Source organism: Eptesicus fuscus, chromosome 4, assembly GCF_027574615.1.
Source record: "Eptesicus fuscus isolate TK198812 chromosome 4, DD_ASM_mEF_20220401, whole genome shotgun sequence".
In the NCBI taxonomy this organism is placed as follows: Eukaryota; Metazoa; Chordata; class Mammalia; order Chiroptera; family Vespertilionidae; genus Eptesicus; species Eptesicus fuscus.
In genome coordinates, this window is record NC_072476.1 from 8,170,760 (window position 1) to 8,196,569 (window position 25,810).

At 46.2% G+C, this 25,810-nt stretch overlaps 1 protein-coding gene across 6 annotated transcripts in view; it reads left to right on the forward strand.

Moving 5' to 3' along the window:
- LOC114229714 (acyl-coenzyme A synthetase ACSM1, mitochondrial-like) overlaps positions 1-25,810 on the forward strand; it is a 55,000-nt gene that overhangs the window by 10,951 nt on the left and 18,239 nt on the right. Inside the window, exons 1-9 of one of the 6 annotated variants that reach the window (XM_054714203.1) lie at positions 149-169; positions 470-707; positions 9,323-9,533; positions 12,553-12,760; positions 15,407-15,547; positions 18,779-18,938; positions 19,921-20,000; positions 23,268-23,391; positions 25,536-25,616. In XM_054714203.1, the coding sequence (XP_054570178.1) occupies positions 516-707; positions 9,323-9,533; positions 12,553-12,760; positions 15,407-15,547; positions 18,779-18,938; positions 19,921-20,000; positions 23,268-23,391; positions 25,536-25,616 (1,197 nt within the window). In that variant the 5' untranslated portion in view covers positions 149-169; positions 470-515. Of the gene's footprint in view, positions 1-148; positions 170-466; positions 708-9,322; positions 9,534-12,552; positions 12,761-15,406; positions 15,548-18,778; positions 18,939-19,920; positions 20,001-23,267; positions 23,392-25,535; positions 25,617-25,810 lie in introns of those variants that run through there. The other 5 variants (XM_054714204.1, XM_054714201.1, XM_054714205.1 and 2 more) reach the window with 5 other exon arrangements.

Here is a 25,810-nt window from a genome sequence, read left to right on the forward strand (position 1 = left end):
CAGTCTGGATTAAAAAATCGCAAGGAATGATTGCTCAACCATGGACCAATGAACTTTGGACAGGGAATCATCTAAAAATATAACAGCTCCCATGAGAACAGCACAGTTGGGCTCGGCAGGAAGAGAGGAGTTAGAGCCAGGCTAGCATGGAGAACAGGACTTTCAAGTGGTGAGTTTCCCGCAAAGGGGCTGGTCCCATGGCTGCCAACCTGAGCTGAACTCCCAGGGGGTGAGAGAGAAGGAGAAGACCCTCAGGAAGGTGTACCAATCTCATCCAGTAGCTATAATCCCTCTCTGCCTGTGGTTCCTGAGCTGGGAAGAGAAATCCTAAATCTTAAGTCACTAAGTTGTGCCTCCAAATACTGGTCAGCTGAAACCAAACTCCAGCCATGAACCAGAAATGTGCCTCATCTTGTGGAGGAAAGTCCTGCTCCACGACTGACCTATTAGCCATCTCTTCCCGAAGCAGGTGGTGACTGAGAAGTCCGTGCCTGCTTCCTGAGGACTGCTCCGACATGCAGTGGCTGATGAGGCTCCGGGTCCTTTGGGGCACCCACAAATTCTGCCACGCCTTCCAGCCTGCCCCTTGGCACTTGCGCTCCCAGTCTGTATCAGCAACTGGCGCCCCGCGATGGAATGACCATGATACACCTGAGAAATTTAACTTTGCAAGTGATGTCCTGGACTACTGGACTCAAATGGAGAAGGTGAGGAGGCGCCTGTGATGGGGGTGAGGGTAGGCGTGATCTCTCTGGCTTATCTTGTTCCTCATAGGCTGAGGCACAGACCCGATAAAGCGTCTGCCTCAACTTACCAGTGTCATGGGAAAAGCTTATGTTTTAGGGATTAATTCTCATTTCTCATCATGGCCACTTCCGCACTTCTCTGAGCCTCGGTGGTTTTATCTGTGAAATGGGGACAATCTCCCTTAAGAAACATGACAGCAGGTAAAAGTATCTGGTACAGTCAGATAATAGTGACCAAATGCAAAGTTCTAACTACAAGGTCAGCAACTTGATGTTCATCTGAATTCTGACCTTCCAGTAAGGGGACTGTGAGCCTCACTGGAATTCATCTCATCAAACTTGGGCTCAACTTCAGGCTGCACAGAGGGAAGGGACAGGCCCCCTGCTGGTGCACCTGCGCACCTGACAGGTAGAGCTCAGTCAGCTGTCCTCCTGTGAGGAGAGGAAGGCCAGCTGCAGGCCTCGCTACCAAAGACGACTGGGGTCTGTCCAGAGAAACCAGTCCCTCAGCCTCTAGAGTTTACAGGTCTCTTCAGAAGACACCAAGTGCTGGAAACCGAAAGGGGAGCAGTGATGTGTACCCCAGGGGATGGGGTAGACAATGGGTGGTGTTCCAGCTACTAAGTCCCAGCTGATGATGATCACAGTGTGAAAAGTTACCCAACATTTTCTTTGTAGAAAGAGAGAATTCTCCAGCAATGTAGTCTGACAGTTGATGGAATTTTTAAGTTTCCCATGAATTTAACATATGCGTTCACATGCTAGTGTTCAAGGCCTATATGCCTTTCATGGGACTTCTTCCTCCTTTCTCTGAGTTTTCATAATAACTCCCAGGAAAATAGAGCTTTGGTTAGGAGAGCCCTTTTATGATCCACATTTCCCAGATGAGAAAACTGAGGATCTGAGTTTTTCATAACCTACAGAAATTACATGCCTAAGTGGAGGAGCAGAATTTGGGTCCAGGTTGTCGAGTTCTAAAATACATTTTTTAAACCTGTTCTCATGATCTGATGATGCCAAATCTTTTCCTTCAGACTATAACTTGACTTCCATTACTGCCCAGACCAAACATCTGACGAAGACCTTTGGGACTGTGAGATGGGCCGGAGAGGGTGGACCTAGAGAGGAGGGAAGGAGCCATCACTTTATTCTCGCATTTATCTTCATAAAATTCTTATTCATCAGTTCATGCATCCACCCAGGGAGATAACCACCAAGTAAATAGGGTTCCCCCATGAAATACCTGTTCTTGTTGGGTTTTATATCATTGTTATCAGTCACTGTCAAGTCATCCATATCTCCCAATGTCCCCCAGCACCCTCATTCCATTAATTTTCATCCTTACAACACTTCTGATCTGTTTCACTTTTCCAATTGCCTTAACCATGATCAGTGTCTCTCTAGTGATGTGTGAGGTCTTACACGTAGAAGTTTTTCAACAAACATTTGTGGAGTAAATTAATTTCGAAACCTGCCTTACAATCCATAGATCTAGGTGCTCCTCCTATTAAAGACTGCAGAGGGCACGCCACTGGGTCCACTCTGCTCCCTGAACCTCCCTTAAAACTTAACAGTCTTAAGTTAGAAATCCACCATTTTTATGTGCCCTCTCCTGATTGTGTGTGTGTGTGTGTGTGTGTGTGTGTGTGCTCGCGCGCGTGCAAAGAATTCATTATAAAACAAAAGAAAGTGCTTTGTAGCTGAGTTGGTTAGAGCATCGTCCCAACCCACCAAGGTTGTGGGTTTGATTTCTGCTCAGGGCCCATGCAAGAATCAACCAATGAATGCATAAATAAATGGAACAACAAATAAATGTTTTTCTCTCTCACTTCCTCTCTCTATAAAATGAATCAATAAATAAAAATTTTAAAAGAATATGAGGTAAATCTTTTCTACATGCAATAAACTCACATGTGTGGAGGTTTTGTTTGTTTTATTGAGACTTGAATGTATTTATTTATCCTCACCCAAGGATATTTTTCCTCATTGATATTTTGGAGAGAGGGGAAGGGAGTTAGAGGAAGAGGAGAGTGAGAGAAACATTGATGTGAGCGAGTCACATCCATTGGTTGACCTGACAGGGTCTGGGAATGAACCTACAACTGAGGTACGTGCCCTTGTCTGGAAATCTAACTCTAGACCAGTGATGGGCAACCTTTTGAGCTTGGTGTGTCAAACTTCGCCAAAAAACTGAGCGTAACTCAGGTAGTGTGTCACTTTGAGGAAAAAACATTATTTCGCAAATGTTTCATCCTCAGGAGCAGCAAATGTTTCATCCTCGGCATGCGGCCGCCTCAGTGGCCGCGTGTCATCAGAAATAGCTACGCGTGTCAGTGCTGACACGCGTGTCATAGGTTCGCCATCACTGCTCTAGACCCTTCAGTCCACAGGCCTACGTTCTAACAACTGAGCCAAACCTGTCAGGGCTTTATTTTTATTTTTTTTAAATTAAAAATTGTTTTCAATTGCAATTGACATACAATGTTATATTCATAAGTTAAATAAATGTCTAATCATTAGGTTGCACACCTGAAACTGAGCTCTAGACTATTCCTATCACCCCAAAAGCTTTCTTTTGTCCTTTCTCAGCCAACCCCCTCCCACCCCGACCCTGGGCCTCAGGCAACCACTGACCTGCTCTTGCACCCTTTTGTGTCTGGTTTCTTTTACTCAGCTAATGTTTGTGTGGATTGGTTGTTTGTGTCTTTTTTTCTTTTTTTGTTAATCCTCACCAGAGGATATTTTTCCATTGATTTTTTTTTTTTTTTTTTTTTATAGAGAGAGTGGAAGGGGGAGGGAGAAAGGAGAGGGAGAAAGAGAGAAAGAGAGAACATGGACATGTGAGAGACACAGCCATTAGTTGGTATCTGGCCGTGATCGAACCTGCAACCCTGGTTCTTGCCCTAAACCAGGAATCAAACACAGAACTCTTTGGTGCAAGGGCAGACACTCTAACCACACTGGCCAGGGCTGTTCATTTCTTTCTACTGCTGAGTTACTTACTCAGTGTTTTATCTTTTAAAACGATTTCTCAATATCCCTTGGTTTCAGATCTCACCCCTTAAAATTTTAAATTTCAAATCTAGTTTAAGGGTTGTATTTTATCTTCTCAAAAACAGCTTCATGTCAATATCACATTATCAAATGAATCCTTAGCACAGAAATACATAACTAGTAAAGTGATATCTTCTTCAAGGTGCAGGAGTTAGGAGCTAACACAGTCTGAATTCTGGGTAACAATTGTTTTCTACCTTAATATTGTTGTGGAGCGAAGGCGAGTGAACGACCACTGGAGTCCAGACAAAATTTAGGGAGCCTTTATTAGCTGCCGGCTGGCCAACCGGCAATGGCTCTGCCTTTCTCCGCACAGGGAGTCCAGAGAGCAGCAGTGACCCTTTGTGCAGGACCACTTTTAAGCCCATTAACCACATCCTGTTTTTGCAGAGCAAGCAACCCAAGACAAAACAGTTTTCCCCAAGCAACGTCAGAGTCATGGCATTGATGACCCTGTTATTCACAGGGTCATCCTGTTCTTCAGAAAGCTGACAGTGATCTATGAAAGAAGGCCTACATGCTGGGAAGGGGCCATGAGACCGTATCTCAAGGCCTGGCCTGGTGTCAGCACTGACAACTCTGTCTGGGGCATAGTCCACGGTCTCTCTGGAGTGCTCAAAAATTCCCACTCTCTAACAAATATACCAGCTTTTCCATCATTTTTAAAATCCTGCAGAAATCTTATGTACTGTACCAGGCACCCTATCTATAAGCAGTGCATAACTTGTCATCAATACTTGTTAATATTTTTTAACCTGTAGGGCAAGAATTTTTTTCACAGCACTGAATTTTTTAAAGCTGTATAGACACACATGTATATGCACATATATTAATCTTATTTCAGATGAGATACATTCTTTGGTTCCAATCATCTGAGTCAAAAAATCATGTTGGTGCATCTGTCAGGGGAAAATTGCTGGAAAAATATACACTAAACCATTTCAGTGCTAACATTCAGGGAGTAAGAATGTGATGAGAAATTTGAAGAAATCTTTTTGTTTATGAGAACCTTTTCTGCTCATAAGTTTCTGTATTGCCTGAACTTTTACTATGAACATATTTTGTTTTAAGAATAAAAAATCTTTTTAAAAAATCATGTTCATTATGGAAAACTTGGGGAAAATAAGACGGTTGAGTTAAACAAGAAAATTGGCCATAAATATTTAAACCATTTACATATGGGCACATATGTGTGCCTTGTTTACCGTGGTATCCTTTTGGTCTAAGAACAGAGCCTAAGAAGTAATAAGATCTAACTAATATTGAATGAATAAGTGAATAATTATTCTTAAATTTGAATTATAATGTAAATATGATTTTGCTTATATAAATTGATATATTGTTAGCATTTTATTGCAAAAATGGTTTTATTAATTCTATAATTTTGTAGACAGCATATAGTTAGATCCTGCCACCAATCGTTGTCTTTGGGAAACTTAGTTCTCTTACCTTTAAAGCAATTACTAATAGGGAAGGACTTACTACTGCCATCTTGTTAATTGTTTTCTTGATATCATAGCTTTTATTTTTGTCCATCATTTCCTCTTTTACAACTTTCTTTTGTGTTTGGTTGATTATTTTTGTAGTGATATGTTTTGATTCTCTTCTCATTTCCTTCTGTGTATATTCTGTAAATTGTGTATATTACATATAATGTCTTAAAGTTATAGACATCTATTTTAAACTAATAACAACTTAATTTCAATTGCTTATGAAACCCTATTTCTAGATGAATTTGAATAATAAGAATTATAAAGATATATAAAAAAGAAAAAAGACATATCTAAAATATACAAAGGACTCAAACTCAACAATAAAAAGAAACAACCCACTTAGAAAATTGGCAAAAGATTCAGAACAGCTATATCATTTGAGAGTCACACACACAGCAAACAAGCCTACAAAGATACTCAACATTTTTTTTTTAATAAATCTTTATTGTTCAGATTATTACAATTGTTTCTCCTTTTTTCCCCCCATATCTCCCCATCACCCGGTTCCCTCCCCCCCATTGTTCTTATCCATAGGTGTATGATTTTTGTCCAGTCTCTTCCCATACCCCCCACACAGACACCCCATTCCCCCTGAGAATTATCAATCCAGTCCCATTCTATGCCTCTGATTCTATTATGTTCACCAGTTTATTCTGTTCCTCAGATTTTGAATTCACTTGATTTTTAGAATCACTTGTTGATAGATATTTGTTGTTCATAATTTTTATCTTTACTTTTTTCTTCTTTTCCTCTTTTTAAAGAATACCTTTCAGCATTTCATATAATACTGGTTTGGTGGTGATGAACTCCTTTAGCTTTTTCTTATCTGTGAAGCTCTTTATCTGCCCTTCAATTCTGAATGATAACTTTGCTGGGTAGAGTAGTCTTGGTTGTAGGTTCTTGCTATTCATCACTTTGAATATTTCTTGCCATTCCCGTCTGGCCTGCATAGTTTCTGTTGAGAAATCAGCTGACAATCATATGGGTGCTCCCTTGTAGGTAACTAACTGTTTTTCTCTTGCTGCTTGTAAGATTCTCTCTTTGTCTTTTGCCCTTGGCATTTTAATTATGATGTGTCTTGGTGTGGTCCTCTTTGGATTCCTCTTGTTTGGGGTTCTGTGTGCTTCCTGAACTTGTAAGTCTATTTCTTTCACCAGGTGGGGGAAGTTTTCTGTCATTATTTCTTCAAATAGGTTTTCAGTATCTTGCTCTCTCTCTTCTGGCACCCCCAAAATTCAGATATTGGTACGCTTAAAGCCATCCCGGAGGCTCCTTATGCTATCCTCACACTTTTGGATTCTTCTTTCTTTCCGCCTCTCTGGTTGGGTGTTTTTTTCTTCCTTATATTCCAGATCTTTGGTTTGATTCTTCGGGTGCGGTGGTCTACTCTGTATATTCTTTATTTCAGACAGTGTATGCATAATTTCTGACTGGTCCTTTTCCATTTTTTTGGTATTCTCATTAAGGTCCTTGAAGGTCTCTTCAAGTTTCTCAGAAGTTTTTAGAAGATTCTTGAGTAACCTTATAAATATGGTTCTGAACACTGTGTCGTCCATTAGTTTGCTTTCATTATCTCTCCTACTTGTGACATACTTTGATGTCTCCACATTTTGGCTGCCTCCCTGTGTTGATGGAGTGGCTTTGTGTGGTCGGTGACCTATAGGGGCCGGTAGCTCAGCTTCCCCAATCACCCCAGGTACTCCCCTTTGTGGACTGAGTGGAAAGTCTTGGTGTAGTTAAAGGCCCTGATTGCTGTTGGTACACTGGGAGGAATTGACCTCTGGTCCAATTGGCTGTGGGGACCTGCTGTGTCTATAACGGAAGAATTGCTGTGCTGGAGACACAGTAGGGCTTTGGTGCTCACTGAGTCTGCCTCTTGAATGTGTCCCTTATGAGAGTGTTTGAAATCTGGTGTCCACACCGACAGAAAAGTCACTCTCACTCTCCGACTGGCCGAGAGTAATGTAGGCGTCTGGGTCCCCCACGTGTCCCCAGAAACTGGAGTTCAGAGTGGTTCGGATTGTTGGTATCACTGGCGGGAATTGAACTCCAAGCCAGTTGGCTGTGAGAATCAGCAGTGTCTCTGCTGGGAGAGCTTCTGTGCTCAGCTTGGATGGGGCGGAGTCTCAGGGTGGCGCAGACAAGCTTTGGTTTCTCGTCTGCTCCGCCCTAAGAGGGGCAGTTTCTCCGTGCCCGAATTAATGGCTGCGTGCCTCTGAGAGAAGGCAGCTTTCGAGCCTCTCCCGCTGCCTAACAGACCAGTTTCTCCCCAGCTGGGGCTGGATTTCAGTGCAGACCGGAGGTTTTGTTTTTCTCCCGAACAAGAAATCCAGTCACTGGGAGGGCTGTGCTCAGCTTGGATGGGGCAGAGTCTCAGAATGGCGCAGACAAACTAGGTTTCCGTCCGCGCCGCCCTAAGAGGGCTGGTTTCTCCGTGCCCTAATCAATGGCTGAGCGCCTCTGAGAGAAGGCAGCTTTCGAGGCTCGTCCGCTGCCAAACAGACCAGTTTCTCCCTGACTGCAGCTTGATTTCAGTGCAGTCGGGAGGTTTTGTTTTTCTCCCAAACGAGAAAGCTAGCCATGCAGCGTCTGCTGTCCTCCCTCTCCACGCGCTGGGAGCAAGCCTGCCGCATATTCAGCCGCCACCCTTTCCGCGCTCACAGATCTCCGCACCTCCACAGCTCCTGAGGCTCAGCGTCCCCCTCTCTTTTTTCTCTAGTTGTAGGTTTTCCACTCTGCCAGCTTTCTGGTGGTTCTGGACAGTGTGTGCTCTGTTTTCCAGTTGTAGTTTCAAAATTGTTGTGGTAGGCAACAGTTAGGTGTTTACCTTATGCCGCCATCTTGGTTTCCAAGATACTCAACATTACTTTTTATTAGGGAATTTATAAATAAATGAATAAATAAATAAATTCCTACATCTCACTCGCCACTGAATGTTGCCGACAAGTTTCACTCTTTTCCTTCTGTCCCAGAGAGGGGCTGGGAACCAAGCGACACCTCCTTCCAACCCTGGGACACCACATCAGAGAAGGGGGGTGCAAAAGTGAGCAGAACATCACAACATGCCCTACCGTTCTGAGTGTGGCGTTAGCTGTGTGGCCATTTGCTGGTTGCTGCAGATCCTTGACTGTTTTAAGAGCCCCAACAAAGCCATTTCAGTCTGTTTACTTGATGTTTCTCTGAAGGAATAGGGGCCTGAACCTTCCCAGTCTGCTTCTTACAAATTTCACTATTAGAGGTAACTTAATTTTAAAAATTAATTTCCCCAAATATTCAGAGCCTAAATTAGCCTCTTTTATTGTGTAGCAATTATGATAATAGTCATATTTATTGAGTATCTACTGTTATGTACGCTTTACTCATTAAATAACTCATTTAGACTTTATGACCTTCTAGGTAATATTGTATCCACTTCATAGATAAGAATGCTGGGGCACAAAGAGAATGCACTGTCTACATGAAACTGAGACACGTGGGGATGGAGCTTTAAGTCTTCAATTGGAGACATGAAGCTATTCATGGTTTTATATGACTTGAGAGGAGATGGCTACAGTAGACCAAAAGAAGTTGGCTGGATCACACCCGAACTTTACTTGGCTCTTTAAATGATTTAAAATGAGGTCTCGGGCCCTAACCGGTTTGGCTTAGTGCATAGAGTGTTGGCCTATGGACCAAAGGGTCCCAAGTTTGGGTCCAGTCAAGGGCATGTACCTTGATTGCAGGCTCTTCCCTGGCCTGGGCACTGGTCAGGGCCCATACAGGAGGCAACCAATGGATGTGTTTCTCTCACATCAATATTTTTCTCGGTCTTTCCCTTCCTCTTCCACTCTCTCTAAAAATCAATGGAAAAATATCCTTGAGTTAGGATAAAAATAAATAAATAAATAAATAAATAAATAAATAAATAAAATGGGGTCTTAATTCCTGAGCTATGCTCACACTGGAATGCGCCTATGACAGTGGATTGGGGAAATAAGTGCCCGTTTCCTCTGAAGCAGGGAGTAACACATGGTGTATGATCTTGACCAGGAAGGCAAAAGAGGCCCCAACCCAGCCCTGTGGTGGGTGAACAGCCAAGGAGACGAAGTGAAGTGGAGTTTCAGAGAGCTGACAGACTTCACCTGCCGCGCAGCCAACGTCTTCACGCAGACCTGTGGCCTGCAGCAGGGAGACCGTCTCGCCTTGATTCTGCCTCGAGTGCCTGAGTGGTGGCTGGTGACCATGGGCTGCATCCGAACAGGTCAGTGACTCAGAGAGACCCGTGGAGACCTTAGGGATGTCCTAGAGCCAACTGGTCCAGGAACACCAGGTGCTTTCTCTTCCCCCACATCCTGTCTTCTTCACAGTCTTTCTCTTTCTCAGACTCCATCACATATTTGTACCTCTTATCCCTCACTCTGTCCCTCACCCTCACATACGCTCAAATGCAATGTCACACACACACACACACACACACACACACACACACACACACACACTTTCTCTTGCACAATCTCAGACATTATTATTTTTTTGAAATTCATAAATTGTTAACCTTTTGCCATATTGGAGCCTCCCACTGAGTTACTAAAGAGTCAGTTTCAGACATTGTGACACCCATAAATACCATGTAAATACCCATAAACCCTGGATCCCAGACATTTCCTTCACATCACCACCGCAGGCTTACCAAACAAGAAGTCTGACATTGGTACAATATATGTTACCTGATAGCTATCCACAGTCCACATTCCCCAATTGCCTTAATAATGTCCTTGACAGCCACTTCTTTCTTTAAGTCCAAAATCCAATTGAGGATCATGCATTGCATTTAGTTGTCATGTCTTCTCCGTCTCCTTTAGCCTAGAAGGGTTCTCTAGCCTTTTCCGCGTGGCAATGACATTTTGAAGTGTCTAAGCCAGTTGCATTGCAGGCGGTGCACCCAAATGTGTATTTCTGACTCTTGCTTCATGATGATATTCATCTTAAAACATCTTAGCAGCAGTGCTGGGAGGACAGTGCTGTGTCTTTGTCGGTGCATCACATGAGGGGCCTATGCAGTTGTTTTGTCTTCCATCAGTGACACTGTTTATCTCGTTAGAAGGGTGGTAGTCAACTGTGTCAAGGCACCTTTTCTCTTCCTGACCAGTAAGAAGTCTGTGGGGCAACACTTATGAGTCTAGTGACTATCCTGCTCCCACTGACTTTCACCCCATGGTTTGAGTGTCCACTGGTGATTCTTGACTGAGTTGAATATTATTATGGTGGTTTTACATGAGGATTTTCTGTTTATATCACCCCCTCTACATTCATTAATTAGCATTTTCTGTAGAGATTTTCATTTCCCTTTTAAAAATAATATATTTTATTGATTTTTTACAGAGAGGAAGGGAGAGGGATAGAGAGTTAGAAACATCAATGGGAGAGAAACATCAATCAGCTGCCTCCTGCACACCTACTACTGGGGATGTGCCCACAACCAAGGTACATGCCCTTGACTGGAATTGAACCTGGGACCCTTCAGTTGCAGGCCGATGCTCTATCCACTGAGCCAAACTAGACAGGGCTTCATTTCCCTTTTAATTGCTTATCTATCTATCTATCTATCTATCTATCTATCTATCTATCTACTTACCTACCTACCTACCTACCTACCTATCTAGTTATCTAATTTAGAATCAGAATGGAACTCATAGATTTTTAAAAATCAGTTGAATCACATGTTCACACAACAGTCTGTTCATGCTTTTGCTTATATATTTTCTCTTAAAATAGTTGATCAACCCATCTAGTTCCTATGGAATCAAACGTTAATAGCAACAGCAGAGGGAGCATAAAGAAACCATGTGACCTGTAGAGCTAAGAGATGACCCATGAGAAACCCAAGACGTGAGCTGAGCCCTCTGGGAAAAGCATAACTAAAGAGGAGTAGAAGCAGAGAAAGGGAATTCCAAGAACAGGCTCGGCACATGCAAAGGCTTACAGTCAGGAGTTGCCTATGTGAATGGCCATTTTGAAATAGAGAATAGAGGTGGAAGCGAAAGGTGGAGCATGGGCAGCGACTTCAGTGTCAGAATGAGGAGCGTGGAGTTTTCTGGAGAGAGAACACAGGTGTTAGTGAAGAGAAGTGAAGGTGAACATGGTGGGCAGGCAGGCTAAATGGCCATCTCAGGAGTGATTAAAGAAAATTGAGTTTATTTAAGGAAAACGGGATGGGGGGTGGGATTCCCAAAGGGAAGGGCTGCACAGCGCCGAGCCAAGGGGATGATGGTGCGCCCAGGAGCAGGAGTTTCATCCTTCTATGCTGTCACAGTGGGAATCTATTGTCGTCAGTGGGTTTGGGGGCTGAGCTGCTGGGGATGGAATGGAGATGGAATGCAGGTGTGCCATCGGGTGTCTTCAGGACAATTTCACTCCCTTATGTGGTCTGATTCCTGGTGTCCAGCAAGCATTTCCTGGTCTTTGTTGTCCTGTGGCAGGAAGCTTACAAATGGCTGTCAAGGATTTTATTGCTTTCTAGTCCTAACAAGAGTAAATGTGGGGAGAAAACCAATGCTCTGTGGAATTTACACAGATTATAATATGAAAGTTCCTGGGTAAGGCATCTGGTGGGGAGATTAGAATCCAATAAGTGCACACAAATACTTGAACTAATTGTTGGTGACAGCTGATGGAAGGGAGGGAATTTAGGAAAGTTCCAGGGACAATGTGGTTAATTTGGGAAACAGCTATTCCTGATGTCAGAGACGCTGTCCAGGTCCCATGTAAACTCTTGCAAAGTAGGATCCACCTGTCTGCTGGCTGCACCCATCTAGAGTAGAAAGGTTTAGGGCAAGCCTTTCAAATGTTAATGTGCATGGGAATCACTTGGAGGTCCTGTTAAAAGGTGGGTTCTGGCCCTGCCGCCTTGGCTCAGTGGTTGAACATTGACCTATGAAGCAGGAGGTCATGGTTCAATTCCCAGTTGGGCACATGCCTGGGTTGCAGACTATGTCCCCAGCGTGGAGGTGTGCAGGAGGCAGCCAATCAATGATTCTCTCTCATCACTGATGTTTCTATCTCTCCCTCCCGCTCCCTTCCTCTCTGAAATAAATGAAAATGTATTTTAGACAAAATTTTAAAATGCAGGCTCTGATTCAGTAGGTTTGGGTGAGGCTTGGTGGTGCTGACACTGCGGGTCTTTGTGTAGCAAGAGGTTAAAGGATTTGTATGCAGATCAGCCAGGCCTGAAACTCATGGTTGTGAAAGAGGAAATGAAACAATTTCTTTCTCATCCCCAGGGATTATCTTCATGCCAGGGACAACCCAGATGAAGACCAAGGACATTCTCTACCGACTGAAGGAGTCTAACGCCAAGAGCATCGTGACCACAGATGCCCTTGCCCCGGAGGTGGACTCTGTGGCTTCTAAGTGTCCTGCTCTGAAAACCAAGCTCCTGGTGTCTGACCACAGCCGTGAGGGGTGGCTGGACTTCCGATCTCTGATTAAGTGAGTTTCGGGTGTGATGGAGGTGCTCTCTGAGGAACGGTGGGAGAAGGCCATGCACACCCAAGCGCTGTAGACAGACAGCGGGTGGTAGGAAGCTCACCAGGCCTGGCTCCAGAAATCACTTCTGAGCTATGTCCCTGACCTGCTGTGTGACCCTGGGCTACTTCCTTCCCTCTCTTAGCCAAGGTTGCTTCATCTGTAATATCAGGACATTGCACTTCTATGTTTCTCTCCCTAAAGTGTGATCACCCCTGGGATGTGAATGCAGGTGTACCATCAGAGGATTACTGTGTTTCAAGCTTCTTGTAGGTGGGAGTCTAAAACACTATTCACATATAAATAAATATATATATGTGAATAAGTTGAATGAGAGGTTAAAATGGATTTTTAAGGTGAAAGTTGAGACTGGAAGTAAAAATGAGGCTGTGACTGGCAGAGGGTTTTGGGGGCAAACATCTCCCAGAGTGTGGGTGCCCTTAGAAAGTTAGGGCAATGTCAGAGAGACCCTCCACCTCCAATCCTTTAATTCTGTGAGCCTTCAGGCGTTTTTTACACTGTCCACCTAAGAAACGCCCAGACCTGCAGGAAAGTTTGTTGAGTTTGTTTGAGCCAAACTGACAACATGTGCTGGGGAGCAAGACCTCAAATGCTCCGGAGGAAAAGAGTTTTGTAGCTTCTCTCATGCATTTGAAACTCAGGAGGGGACACAAGAAAGACTAAGGTGGGAGAAAGCCACCAGGTGGGGATGGGATCACAGGATAGTTAAGATTCTCTGCTCTCTTGAGGGGTCACACCCCCTTCAAGGGATATTACTTTCCGTATTTCAAGGGCGTGTTAACCTAGATGCACAAGTGCAATGGACAGGCTTGCTTAAGGCAAAGATAACCCTTTCACCAGAGAAGCTCTGTGTCAGGGGCCTGCCTCCCGCCATGCCCTGCCCAGGCAGGGATTTATGATCAGATCAGCTGGGAGCTTAGTTCACAGAGCCCCTGTTCCACCCGCAGCTCAAACCTTGCTGGGTGTCTTTTCTTTGTCTCTTTTATTTTTCTGAGGTAACACTGGTTTATAATCTATAAGTTGCACTGGGTTAGTTTTCTTGAAATAACCCCTCTGTTTTAAAAGTAAAATGTTATTCAACCCCCAAAGGCAAACACAGTGACATCACACCTTGTGGAGGACTCTAAAGTCCAGAGTTGGGGCTCGCCCTACAGGGAGCACGCCCTCACCTCACCCTGCGCTACCTTTGCTTCTCTCTCCTCAATGCCAAGGGCCCTTCTTCTGCTTGACCTTGTTTCCTGAACCAATGCAGGCCCGCTGGCTCACCTCTACTACCTCTGTGGCTTGTAGATAAACTTCCTTTTATAATTTGAATAAACAAGTAAAGTCAGAGAGTTAAACAACAAAAAATAAAAACTTAAATAAATAATACTGTTGCCCTCCTGGGTCAGTGGTTGAGCGTCGACCTATGAAGCAGGAGGTCGAGGTTCCATTCCTAGTCAGGGCACATGGCTAGGTTGCAGGCTCGATCCAAGGTAGGGGGCATGCAGGAGGCAGCCAATCAATGATTCTCTCTCATCATTGATGTTTCCACCTATCTCTACTTCTCCCTTCCTCTCAGAAATCAATAGAACATATTTAAAAAAATAGTACTGTTGAAAAATCCCTTAAATTGCCCAGAGTCAGGACTGTTCCATTTCTCAGCAAGAGCCAGTGTTCCCTCCAGCATTTGGATGATCTGCAGATTATTTGATCAACACAGGAAGCTCACAAACCCAATCATCGCAGGCCAGGCCCGGAGACTGAGTGTAGAAGCTCCCAGGAATCAAGGCCCACTGATTCTTCCTTCTTTCACTCTCACTCTCCCTCGATTTCTCTGCTCCTTCCCCCTCCCCCACTTATCACCAAGGTTATGGAGTGAAATTCCTGTAAAGTTAGTTTTTATGAAAGCAAGCTTAGCAGTGTGAGTAAGAGGACAGTCTATGCATCACATCGGGTTTGGACCCTGGCTCTGCAAATGGCTGTATGCCTTCAGGCAAGTTACCTAACCTCTCTGAGCCTCAGTTTCCTCATCCACAAAGGGAGCATGACAGGTTGGGCATAGTCACCTCTTAGGATTGCTCTGAAGATTGAATGAGTTCTTATTTGTAAGTCATTTACTAGTAGAGCATTTTCGGAAACAATAAGTTCTATTTCAAGGTTTGTTAAATTATAAAATTCTCCGCTGTGTTTTCCCTATTTTTTAAATGAAGAAATGTCAGTGCTCTTACTTAAGTCACCCATAAACTCTGTTTGATGCTTCAGACCTGGAGACCAGTGTTCCTTCCAGTGTTGCAAAACCCCAGTTTCTACACTGGCCAGGTAGCTCAGTTGGATAGAGTCCCAAGGTTGTGGGTTTGCTCCTTGGTCAGGGCACATACAAGAATCAACCAATGAATGCATAAATAAGCGGAACAGCAAATCCACGTTTCTCTCTCTCTCTCTCTCTCTCTCTCTCTCTCTCTCTCTCTCTCTCTCCCTTCCTCTCTCTAAAATCTATACAATTAAACCATGTTTCTGCCTTTGAGCCTCCTGTTGTTTCTTTGGCTTACCCTGAGGGTGGAGCCAGGAGACTTGACTTCTCTCCTTTTCTGTTCAATCCCTTTGTAGATCAGCATCCCCAGATCACACCTGCATTAAGTCAAAGACCACGGACCCAATGGTCATCTTCTTCACCAGTGGCACCACCGGCTTCCCCAAGATGGCAAAACACAGCCATGGACTTTCCTTGCGACACTCCTTCCCTTCATGGTAGGAAAGAGGGCACCAAATTAGAGGCTGGGTCACACTCTGGGGCAAGGTGTGTGTGTGTGTGTGTGTGTTGTGAAAGGTGTTCTAAGTAGAACCGAGTCCATCCTGCTTCTCCCTTCTGCTCTCTTTGGTTCAGACCACTGAGGGTCTCAGAGGCGAAGGTCTGGACTTCTAAGTGTGTGTTGACAGAAGCCTCTCAATGACAAGGGGGTCCTGCCTGAGCACCTTCACAGGTGTGGAGGGGACATGGGTGGAGGCAGCAGGCATTCTGCAAGCTGCACAAATGACAAGCCATGTGTCTTTGTCACTGGTTCCAGGTTTGTTGGGAGGAGGACAGAAAGTTCTAGCTATGTGGTCTGTACAGATATGGAGGTGGAGTTTCCCAATCATGAGCCATTAGGGGGAAGTAATACCTGGAACCAAGCAACTGCCTTTAACCTAAAATAAATAATTGTAGAGGCTGAAGACATAGCCTTGGGTTATCCATGTAATCAATTTTAAACCAAACATCTTTTCCCTCCTACTTCCTCCTCCCCAACTAGTAATATGCAGACCAGACCAAGTTCTGTGGGGAAGTAAGGAACTTGGTTGGAAAGTCTGTAAGGAGGATTTTCCAAAGGGTCAGTGGCCTCTGGGGGACCTTGCCAAAGGCGGAAGCCCCTACCTTGACTTTTCCAAACAAGTCTGATCCCCTCGGTGTTTTGCTGGACTATCTATGTTTAGTCTTTAAGACCCGACCTTGAAGAAGCATGTGCTTTCTCAGGATATTTACCCTGCTGATTGTATCTAGAGGTTAAATTTAGTTCAAATTTAGTTGTTACAATAAGAGGCTAACAGTTCAGGCATTCGGGGCTGTTTTGGTTCCTAAAGCCAAACAAGCCCCTTAGCCTTCTCTTTCACAGAAAAGTGTGTCAAAGAAATCTGTTCATCCATCTCTCAGGGTCTGCTGGTCCAGCCCCGGCAAAGTTCTATGTGTTTTGTACCTTATTAAGGAGACCAGGGGCAGAGAGGTGTCTTGTGGACACTGGGCATCTGTGCTAATGATATCACTTGATCAGCAAAACCCTGGAGGAATGGGGATGGAAAGAAGGGGAGAGTTTATGTGTAGTCAGAATAACACAAACAAAGGCACAAAGATATAAAAGGTAGCATTCATAGCCCAGCTGGTGTGGCTCAGTGATTGAGCATCGACCTATGAACTTGGCTCAATGCCAGGTCAGGGCACATGCCCAGCTTTCGGACTCCATCCTGGTGTGGGGCATGCAGGAGGCAGTCAATCAATGATTCTCTTCACCATTGATGTTTCTATCTCTCTTTCACTGTCCCTTCCTCTCTGAAATCAATAAAAAAATATTGTTAAAAAGTAGCACTCATAGAACTATAGAGATTTGAGTGGAGCTGCTGCTCAGGGTGTCGGGGAGGCACAGATGGGAGCAGCTGAGAAAGTGAATGGGGCCCAGAGCACACAGGGTCATGGGGACTTTGGTGTAGAGATTGAGCTTATTGGGAAAACAGTGGGCGTTATTGAAAGGTTGTGAACAAGGGAGAGACCTAATCAAACTTGTATTTTGAAAAGATCACTGTGGCTGCAGCATGGAGAATGGCTGGGAAAAAGAATAGATTTAGAAAGACCTGTTAGGGGGTCTTAGAATAATTTAGGTGCAAGATGGTGGTGGCTTGGACAAGGTGCTGGGGACATGGAGGAAGTTAAGAAGTCTGAGATTTTAGGAGATAGAATGGGAGGGTGTGCTGGCTAGATGTGGGAGGTCAGAAAGGCTGTAGAATTAAGGTGGACTCCCAGGTTTTAGAATGGAAGGGGGTGCTGGCTAGATGTGGGAGGTGGGCGGGGCTGGAGAGTCAAGGTGGACTCCCAGGTTTTGAGCTTGGACAGTAATGACATTCACTGAAACACAGAGAGCACTGGAGAAGAATTAGTCCAGGGAGGCACGAGAGATTAGGATGCTCTGGGTTTGAGATGCCCAGTGGGCAGTTGGGTCTGAAGCTCAGAACAGAGGTCCCTAACTTGTCATTTCCTGTGGGTGTGCCACAGCCCTAAGAGATGGGAAGAGGGAGTGTGAATAGTTCTCCAGGCCCCTCCCTACTAACAGAAGAGCTCTTCAAAGCCATAGCTTGGTAATGGGCGAGTTGAGTTTTTCTCAAGGAGTTCAGCACACAGAGGTCCCTCAGAAACAGTAAGAGTAGGTGGAGAAATGCTTCAGACCTAGCTGAGTAGCCACTGGATTCAATTTTCTGTCTCTCCATCTACCAGCTGTTTCTGTTGTGTGTGTGTGTGTGTTTTTAAAAATAAAATCTTTATTGTTCAAAGTATTACATATGGCCCCTTATTTCTCCATTCCCCCTTCTAACCCACCTCACCCCGTTTTGTTAAATTATTATTTTTTAGTTAATCTTCACATGAGGGTATTTGTTTTTCATTGATTTTTAGAGATTGTGGGAGGGGAAGAGACACAGAGAGAGAAACCTTGATGTAAGAGAGTCACATCAATTGGTTGCCTCCCACACACACCCCAATCAGGGCTGCCTGCAACTGAGGTAGATGCCCTTGACCAGAATCGAACTCGAGACCCTTCAGACTGTGGGCCAATGTTCTAACCACTGAGTCAAACCGGGTAGAGCTGTTTCTGTTATGTTTTTTAAAAATATATATATTTTATTGATTTTTTACAGAGAGGAAGGGAGAGGGAGAGAGAGTTAGAAACATCGATGAGGGAGAAACATCAATCAGCTGCCTCCTGCACACCCCCTACTGGGGATGTGCCTGCAACCAAAGTACGTGCCCTTGACCAGAATTGAACCTGCGACCCTTGAGTCCGCAGGCCAACACTATCCCCTGAGCTAAACCGGTTAGGGCTTTCTGTTATGTTTTGATGCTGTTCTCAGAAAGGCCCCTCCCTCATTATCCCTGATGGCTGCCAGCATTGCCCAAAACTCTACCAGTAACAGATCTGAATGCAGAAAAAGAGCAACAGACTTCATCGCAGTTTTCCCAGCCTTAAGGGTCATTATGATTGAACCAGTTGAAGTGGCATGTGACCAGGAAATCTGATTGGCGTGTCTTTGGGTCTGGGGTGGGAGTGAGTCTGGAGCCCCACACTAACCACATGAATTCAGAGTGAGAGGGGTGGCTCGCTGTCTCAGAACCAGATTCCCCAGCCCTTGGTCACATCCTCCTGTGGTTACAAATCTGAGGCCACTGTATTTTGGAGTTAGCAGGAAAGTACTGCAGCTGAAGACCTCTGATGTCCTCTGGTGCATGTCAGATCCAGGCTGGATTATGGCTGCAGTGGGGACCCTGTTTGAACCATGGACAGCAGGGTCTACAGTCTTCATCCATCATCTGCCCCAGTTTGACCCTAAGGTCATTGTAGAGGTAAGAGGACTAATGTGTCAGTGTCAACAAACTCCAGGAGAAACTCATGTTTCAGGCTCAAAAGCTGGTCCCTGCGGAGAACAGTGTATAGAACAAAGCAGCCCATTAGGGTGATGTAACCTGGGCTCTGGGTGTCTGAAAATGTGAGGCGCTGAATCAGTCAGTGAACCACCCAGAATACACATTTTGAGAAATTAAAGCAACCAGCACAATCTCAGGTCTCCTGGCTCCTCCAGGGCCAGGTGGCTGGTGTGTGTGTGTGAACTGATTGAAGTGTTTAAAAACAGAGCCCTTGGAATATGTTGGTTCCAGTTACTTTTCACACCTTTAAATTTGTTAGTGGTAACCTTACCTCTCTGAGCTCAGTCTCCTCACCGGTCAGATGGGACTTTTAATAATTTCAATCTCATAAGGTTGTTGGGAATATTGAGATGATAGAGGCAAAGTGTGTAAAGTGCTTAGCCCTCAGGCCTGCACCTGAAAACACTCAGGAACTGGCAGCAGTTGCTGTTATGGTTACGCGTACATCATGGTGATGATTGAAGTTGCCTCCATAAACCCTTTCAGATGACTTCCCTGCACCTGAACATGCTGTTTGTGTCTGCACTCACTGCACCCTGGCTTTCCTTCGCAGACCTGCCTCTCCACCTCTCAAGCCCAGGCCCCTCCCCTCACCACTGTGGGGCCTGTTCTTCTCCAGGCCCTCCCATTGGAGCCCCTCACTACTCATCTTTAATCCATTATACCCTTTCTTCTATATTATCAGTCTCTCACTTTTCATCAGCTCTACTCCCTCACTCCATAAACACATTCATGTTCAATATACAGATACTGAAAGAATTAACAAATGAATAAATGGGCTCTCTTAGAAGGGAGATCAGAAAAAAATGGTAATAATTGCCAGTATTTTGTTGTTGTTGTTGTTGGCCACTATTTTTCATCTTAACTATAAATATAAAATTTTTCTCTGTTCACCTTGTAGACACTCTTTAAATACCCCATCACCCAGTGCCTTACTGCACCCTCTGTATTTCGAATGATTCTGCAGGAGAATTTTAGCAGGTATGTAGAAGTGGCTTGTTGTAATCACAATCTTTGGGTAGGATTTTAAGGAGTCTGTTTCACTGGGGTCTTGGTGTCGGTGGGAAACAGGCTCTTCTACAGGGTTCGGAGGAAAGAATCCCAAGGATCCACGCACGGGAGATTGCGATGTGTTCAATGTGGTTTATTTGTTACGTAACATCAATGGATCTCCTCTGGGCTTCCCAATGCCCATCTCTCGGCCCTGCCCTGGAAAAAGTCCAATCTCGTCTTCAACAGGCCAACGCAGAGGCCAATGCCCCGAGTTTTTGCTTCATGAGCCTTCGGGCCTGGAAGTCACCCCCCAGGCCCAGGTGACTGTAGACCTGCATGGTCCTTTGCTCCTGGGCGGGAGGGACAGGAACAAATTGGGCCAGTGGGGTCCCAGGCAAGAGAGAGAGCCAGCATTACCCCCTGGGTCTCAACCAGGAGCTTTTTCAAAACAACCAGTTAACTTCCCAAGATTCCAGGGGCATGCATGGGTCCACCCCTAGTCAACGATCTTTTCCCAGGTTAGACTGACATCCTCTGTGGTCCAACACCTCCCCCTGTGCCATTTTGACTTTACTGGGCAGTTCCTGATCTCCCCCATGCCCACTCCTACACACAATCCTGGACCACAGGGGAGAGTGAGGTGTTAATTCCCTTGCGGGGGCTATGCTGCCATTTCTTGGGTGTGAAACTGGAGCTTCCTGGTGAAGCAAACAGGCCTCTGCTTCCCAGCTGACTGTGCTCAACATTGTCAGCCTCTCCCCTGGCTGTTTCTTTCAATAACCAGCCAAGGATGGTCATGGTCTGACTGTTTCAACCCTGGTTCTTTGAGGGCATTGAGAGATAGTGTGTGTGTGTGTGTGTGTGTGTGTGTGTGTGTGTGTGTGTGAAATGTTGGTAGTGATAATTACCAGCCAGGCGAATTTGTTTATTAAGCAGGACTAAGATCCAAATGAAACAGTGAACCTTGCATCATTGTGTTCTTTTTTCCTTTTTAAAACTTTTTTATTGTGAAATAACAAACACACAGAAAAATACATAAGACATAAATTTGTAGATTAAAAAAATTAAACCAGTATGTAACCACTCACTCAATTCACAATAAGAGAACATTGCCAGCCCCAGTGATCTACTCAGACCTCTCCAACTCCCCGAGAGGAACTCACTATCTTGACTTTTATGGTGTTCACTCATTTGTGTGTTTTTTTTTTCTATTTTCCCCCTTGTAGTTTTCCTCCTAAGGAAATATTCTGAAACCCATCAGTCTATTTTACTTGCTTGTGAGATTTGTAATCATATCATTCTGTAATGTCTGGCTTCTTTTTACTTAATCATATTTCTAAGATGTGCCCATGTTGCATCATATTGCTGTAGCTAACTTTTATTGCCATATAATATCCCATTTTATAAAAGTCCACATTTTTACATCTGTTCTACCACTAATGGACATTTGGGTGGTGTAATTTGAGGGCTATCGATGACTAGCACTGTTCTTGCACATTCACCCTGTGCACATAAGCACTCACTATGTGGGGTCTTTCAGGAGAAATTGCTGAGTCACACTGACACCGCATCCTAACCCCTATTTTCCAAAGTATCCAATCGCCATGTGCGCCCACTAGCAGGGAGGCAGGGTTCCCTTGTTCCACATCTTTGGCAACATTTTTTCTTGTCAGAGTCTTTAATTTTTACCGACCTGATGGATGTAGTGTATTTTGCTATAAGTTTATTTTTATATTTCCCCGTGTTTGTAGATTAATTTTGAGCTAATCTTGTCTTTGAACCTAAGGGCAGTTATATACATTTTCGAGACTTTAAAATGGAAATGGCTGCTTCAAAAATCAGACCAAATAACTTTTAGACACAGAGTTAAAATGTCAAGGAGTTGAACAACTATCTTATGAAGCTATCTCTGAAATACAACTTGCTTTTATTCATGAAGCCTCCATCCCAGCATGCCCTTGGAGTCTGTCTCTACCTGAATTTCAAAGCTCATATGACAGCCACTTTTTGCAACATTCCTCCAATGATGAAATTGATCCAAACCCAGTAAAAATCCAATCAGGGCATCACTAATGACTCCACTGGAGACTCTGCTAATTTTACCTACTTTGGGGAAAACTTCAGACAAATGAGGAAGACACCCGTAATTAAACCAGCCCCCTTGTCCACCACTCCTGACTCTGTGTACCAGGAGAGGTGACGGTTGGGGTGGGGTGGGTGGAATGGGAGCCAGAGGTCTGCCACTACCCTCATCTCCAAGAATTGGTTCGGCTCAGCCTGCTGATGATGCTCAGACCTCAGTCACTTCTCATTTCCATTAGGGAGTCCATTATGATTGTGTGATTGTTTTTGTATTATTTCTGGGAATTTTCCTGGGGGAAATGGAGGAGAAATAATGTACAGCAAATGGAGTGCCTAGTACAGGATATAACTGCTGCAGGCTCACAGCAGATTATCTGTTCTCTCCAAAATTCCTTCTTTTTTAAAAAAAATATTTTATTGATTTATTACAGTGAGGAAGAGAGAGGGATAGAAAGTTAGAAACATCAATGAGAGAGAAACATCGACCAGTTGCCTCCTGCACACCCCCTACTGGGGATGTGCCCGCAACCAAGGTACATGCCCTTGACCGGAATCGAACCTGGGACCTTTCAGTCCGCAGGCCGACGCTCTATCCACTGAGCCAAACCGGTTTCAGCCCAAAATTCCTTCTTAAAGGGCTGCTACCTGTGACCCCTGTCCTGTTTTCCAACACCCAGCCCAATCTTCCTTGATGACCAGAGCAATTCACTGACAACCCCTAACTTGCATTCTCCACTCGGGAACACAAAGCCCTTCAGTTCACATAACCCATCTCCCCCGAGGCAGGAAGTGCAGTCCGATAACCCCCAGCGTGTCTCCGGAGTCCTAGCCTTCACCCCGTCACGGTTTATAAAACATCGCTCTTTCCACATAGAAACTTCCCTCAGAGGAGGTTCCAATGTCCAAATTTAGTTGGATCCCTAACTGAACCCATTAGCCTCATCACCAACCCCCCAACCCCCCAATGAAGAACAATTTAAAGGGAGTGACACCCGGAAATAAATGACGTCCAACCGGAAGTGAATGAGGTCTAACCGGAAGTGAGTGACCTCCAACCGGAAAACAAGTAAGCAAGTGTGGAAGCAGAAAGGTGGATGGGCTCCTCACTCCTGGGCCTGAGTAGGAGGTCCAGGGCCTGCTCTGAAGCTCTGTGGACACCTTGTCTCCCCCAAGCCTCAGGTTCCCCACTCTGGAGCATTGCACTACCGGCGGGGAGGCCCTGCTGCCCGAGGAGCAAGAGAAGTGGAGAGAACAGACGGGCCTTGTGCTCCACCAGCTCTACGGGCAGTCGGAAACGGTAGGTGGATGGGCCCCGCAGGGCCACCCAGCCCAGCAGAGGAGCTGAATCTGCCAGAGCGTGTGCACAGGCCCCACTGTGTGCATAGGCCCCACTGTGTGCACAGCCAGCAGAGGGCGGCTCTGGAGTTCCATGCTGATTGGCCCCAAATCAGTTTGCAGAGAGAGAGAATTCACACACAGTCTTCGACTTGTCAAGACCCCAGTGTGCTGACGGCTATTGGACAAAACCTTCCATAGGGGTCTGAGGACAGGGCTACGTCCCTGGGATCATGGGAGCCGGGAGGCGCGATGGCAATGGAGTCACCTCCTACCTCACCTCACGGAGGCCCCGCCTGTGAGTGCTGCCCATGTCACCCTCCATCCCTAGAGCAGCAGCCACAGGGCCAGGTAGGAGCTGGCCCCAAAGCTCATCTCTGGGTGTGTATGAGGGCAGCATACACCTGTGATTGTGGGGCAAGAAGAGGAGCAGAGGAGAGAGCAGGGCCATCACACACACACACATACACACACACACACACATACACACACACACACACACAGTGTGACCCCCAAGGGTGTCAGTGAGCACGCAGTGGGCAGGCCGAGCAGCCTGCTGTGCTGTCTGGACCCTCAAGGGCTTCAGTGGTAGGAGGAGGGGCTGCCTCTCTCCAGAAGCATCCTCAACCCCCTGATGCTGACACAGCCACTCGCCCGCCTCCCACCATCCCGTCAGCTCACAGAGTCACCCCTCTCAGGACCTGTAGGGCGGGCTCTCTTGGTCCTAATTCACATGTTTGTCTGACGGTGTGTTGTTTTTGAGAAAAATGTTTTATTTTGGTCAGTGAAGTGGTCTGCTTCCAGGCCTGAGGAATGTGAGGGCTCTAGGCCTGACCTTGCTTGGCTCACAGCTCACTGTTGGACGAGGAGAAGCACCCGCTACACCCGTAACCCCGCCCCTTGGCGTCCAATGCTTGAGCCACAGATACTCCTCCTGGCCGCAGGGAGCCTCAATGCTCAAAGCTCTTGCAACCAGCTCCCTCCCCTGTGGGCATTGCCACGTCCTGAAGAGTGAGCAGCAGCTTGGAGAGGCAGACCTTCCTCTGCCAGGAGCTCCGGTCTCAGTTCCTCTCAGCATCGCCAATGGCAGCGTCAAGCCCATAGGCAGACCGTGGAACCTGCCAGAAGCTCGACCTCCCTGTCTCCAAAATGGGAATAGAATGCCGACCCTGCGGGAGGTGGCGAGGGGAGTGGAAGGGAGTGTGCAAGCCCTGACGATGCCCAGCCTGCACATCCCCCAGGGCCAGCCCGCTGTCCTCACTTATGTGGGGGGTCGTGTGCCAGGTGTCAGGGGTGCAGAGCCTAAGGGGCATCTCTAAGTTCAGACACTTGTTATCTACGGAGGGAAACACCCCCAAAAGTTAGTATAAGGCCTGTTGGCGACAACAGAAATGCGGGGGAAATGCCACCAGAGGATGATTGCCCAGGACTTCTCGTGGGGCCTGAGTCTGGGCTGGTTGCCCTAAGGAGCCTGGTGAGCTCACTGGTGGGAGCCTGTGCAGCTTCCCGCCCTGCTGGCTCTAAGAGGGGGTGCCCACCCGGCCCCTTTGACAGGTCAGACCCAGGGCATTAACTCATCTGTGTGACTGTGCAGGCTGAGCTTTAGGACAGATGTGAGCTTCAGAGAACCAGGAAGGAGGCGTAGTTCACCAGGAGGACAAATGGGGGTGGGAGTGGTGGCAGAGGCACAGCCTAAGTGATTCCAGCGCAGCCCCGAGGGCAGATGAGGCAGGGTTCCTGTCAGGATCAGTGTTGAGTAAGTGTTGGTCAAATGGACACATGCCTGGCACGCAGTGGGCACTCCCGACCCACCACACCCCACAGCCCGAGCTCAGCCCTGTGCTCCTTTCTTGGCCTCCCCCACGGGACCCTGTGGCCCCGGCAGCCGGCACTGGCCCAGCACATGTCCCATGTCGGGCGCAGTGAATGTCTGCTGAAGAGCTGGGTCAATGCCCTGAGCCCAGGACGCAGAGCTTCCAGCTCCCCCACAGGCTCTATGAGCAGCGCCCCATGGCCCTGGGAGCAGGGGTGCCGTGAACCATTCTTGCTGCTCTGTGATCCGCCTGGAGCCTTTGACAACTGGTCTTCTCTTCCTTTTGTGCACAGGGATTGACTTGCGGCACTGCCCGGGGGTCACAGGTCAAGCCCGGTTCCATGGGGAAAGCCATCCCACCCTTCGACATGCAGGTTTGGTCCTAAAGGCGTGGCCAGGGAGCACTGAGGGCTCAGCTGGGATCAGCCCCCTGTGACACCAGGCGGCAGAAGAGCCGCGCCCCCTGCCCGAGTTGGCCCTCCTCCTCTCCTAGGTCCCCTCTGGTTTCCTGGGAGGGTCAGTATTGCGGGCATCAGTGCAGCTCACCGTGCCCGCCGAGGCCGCGCAC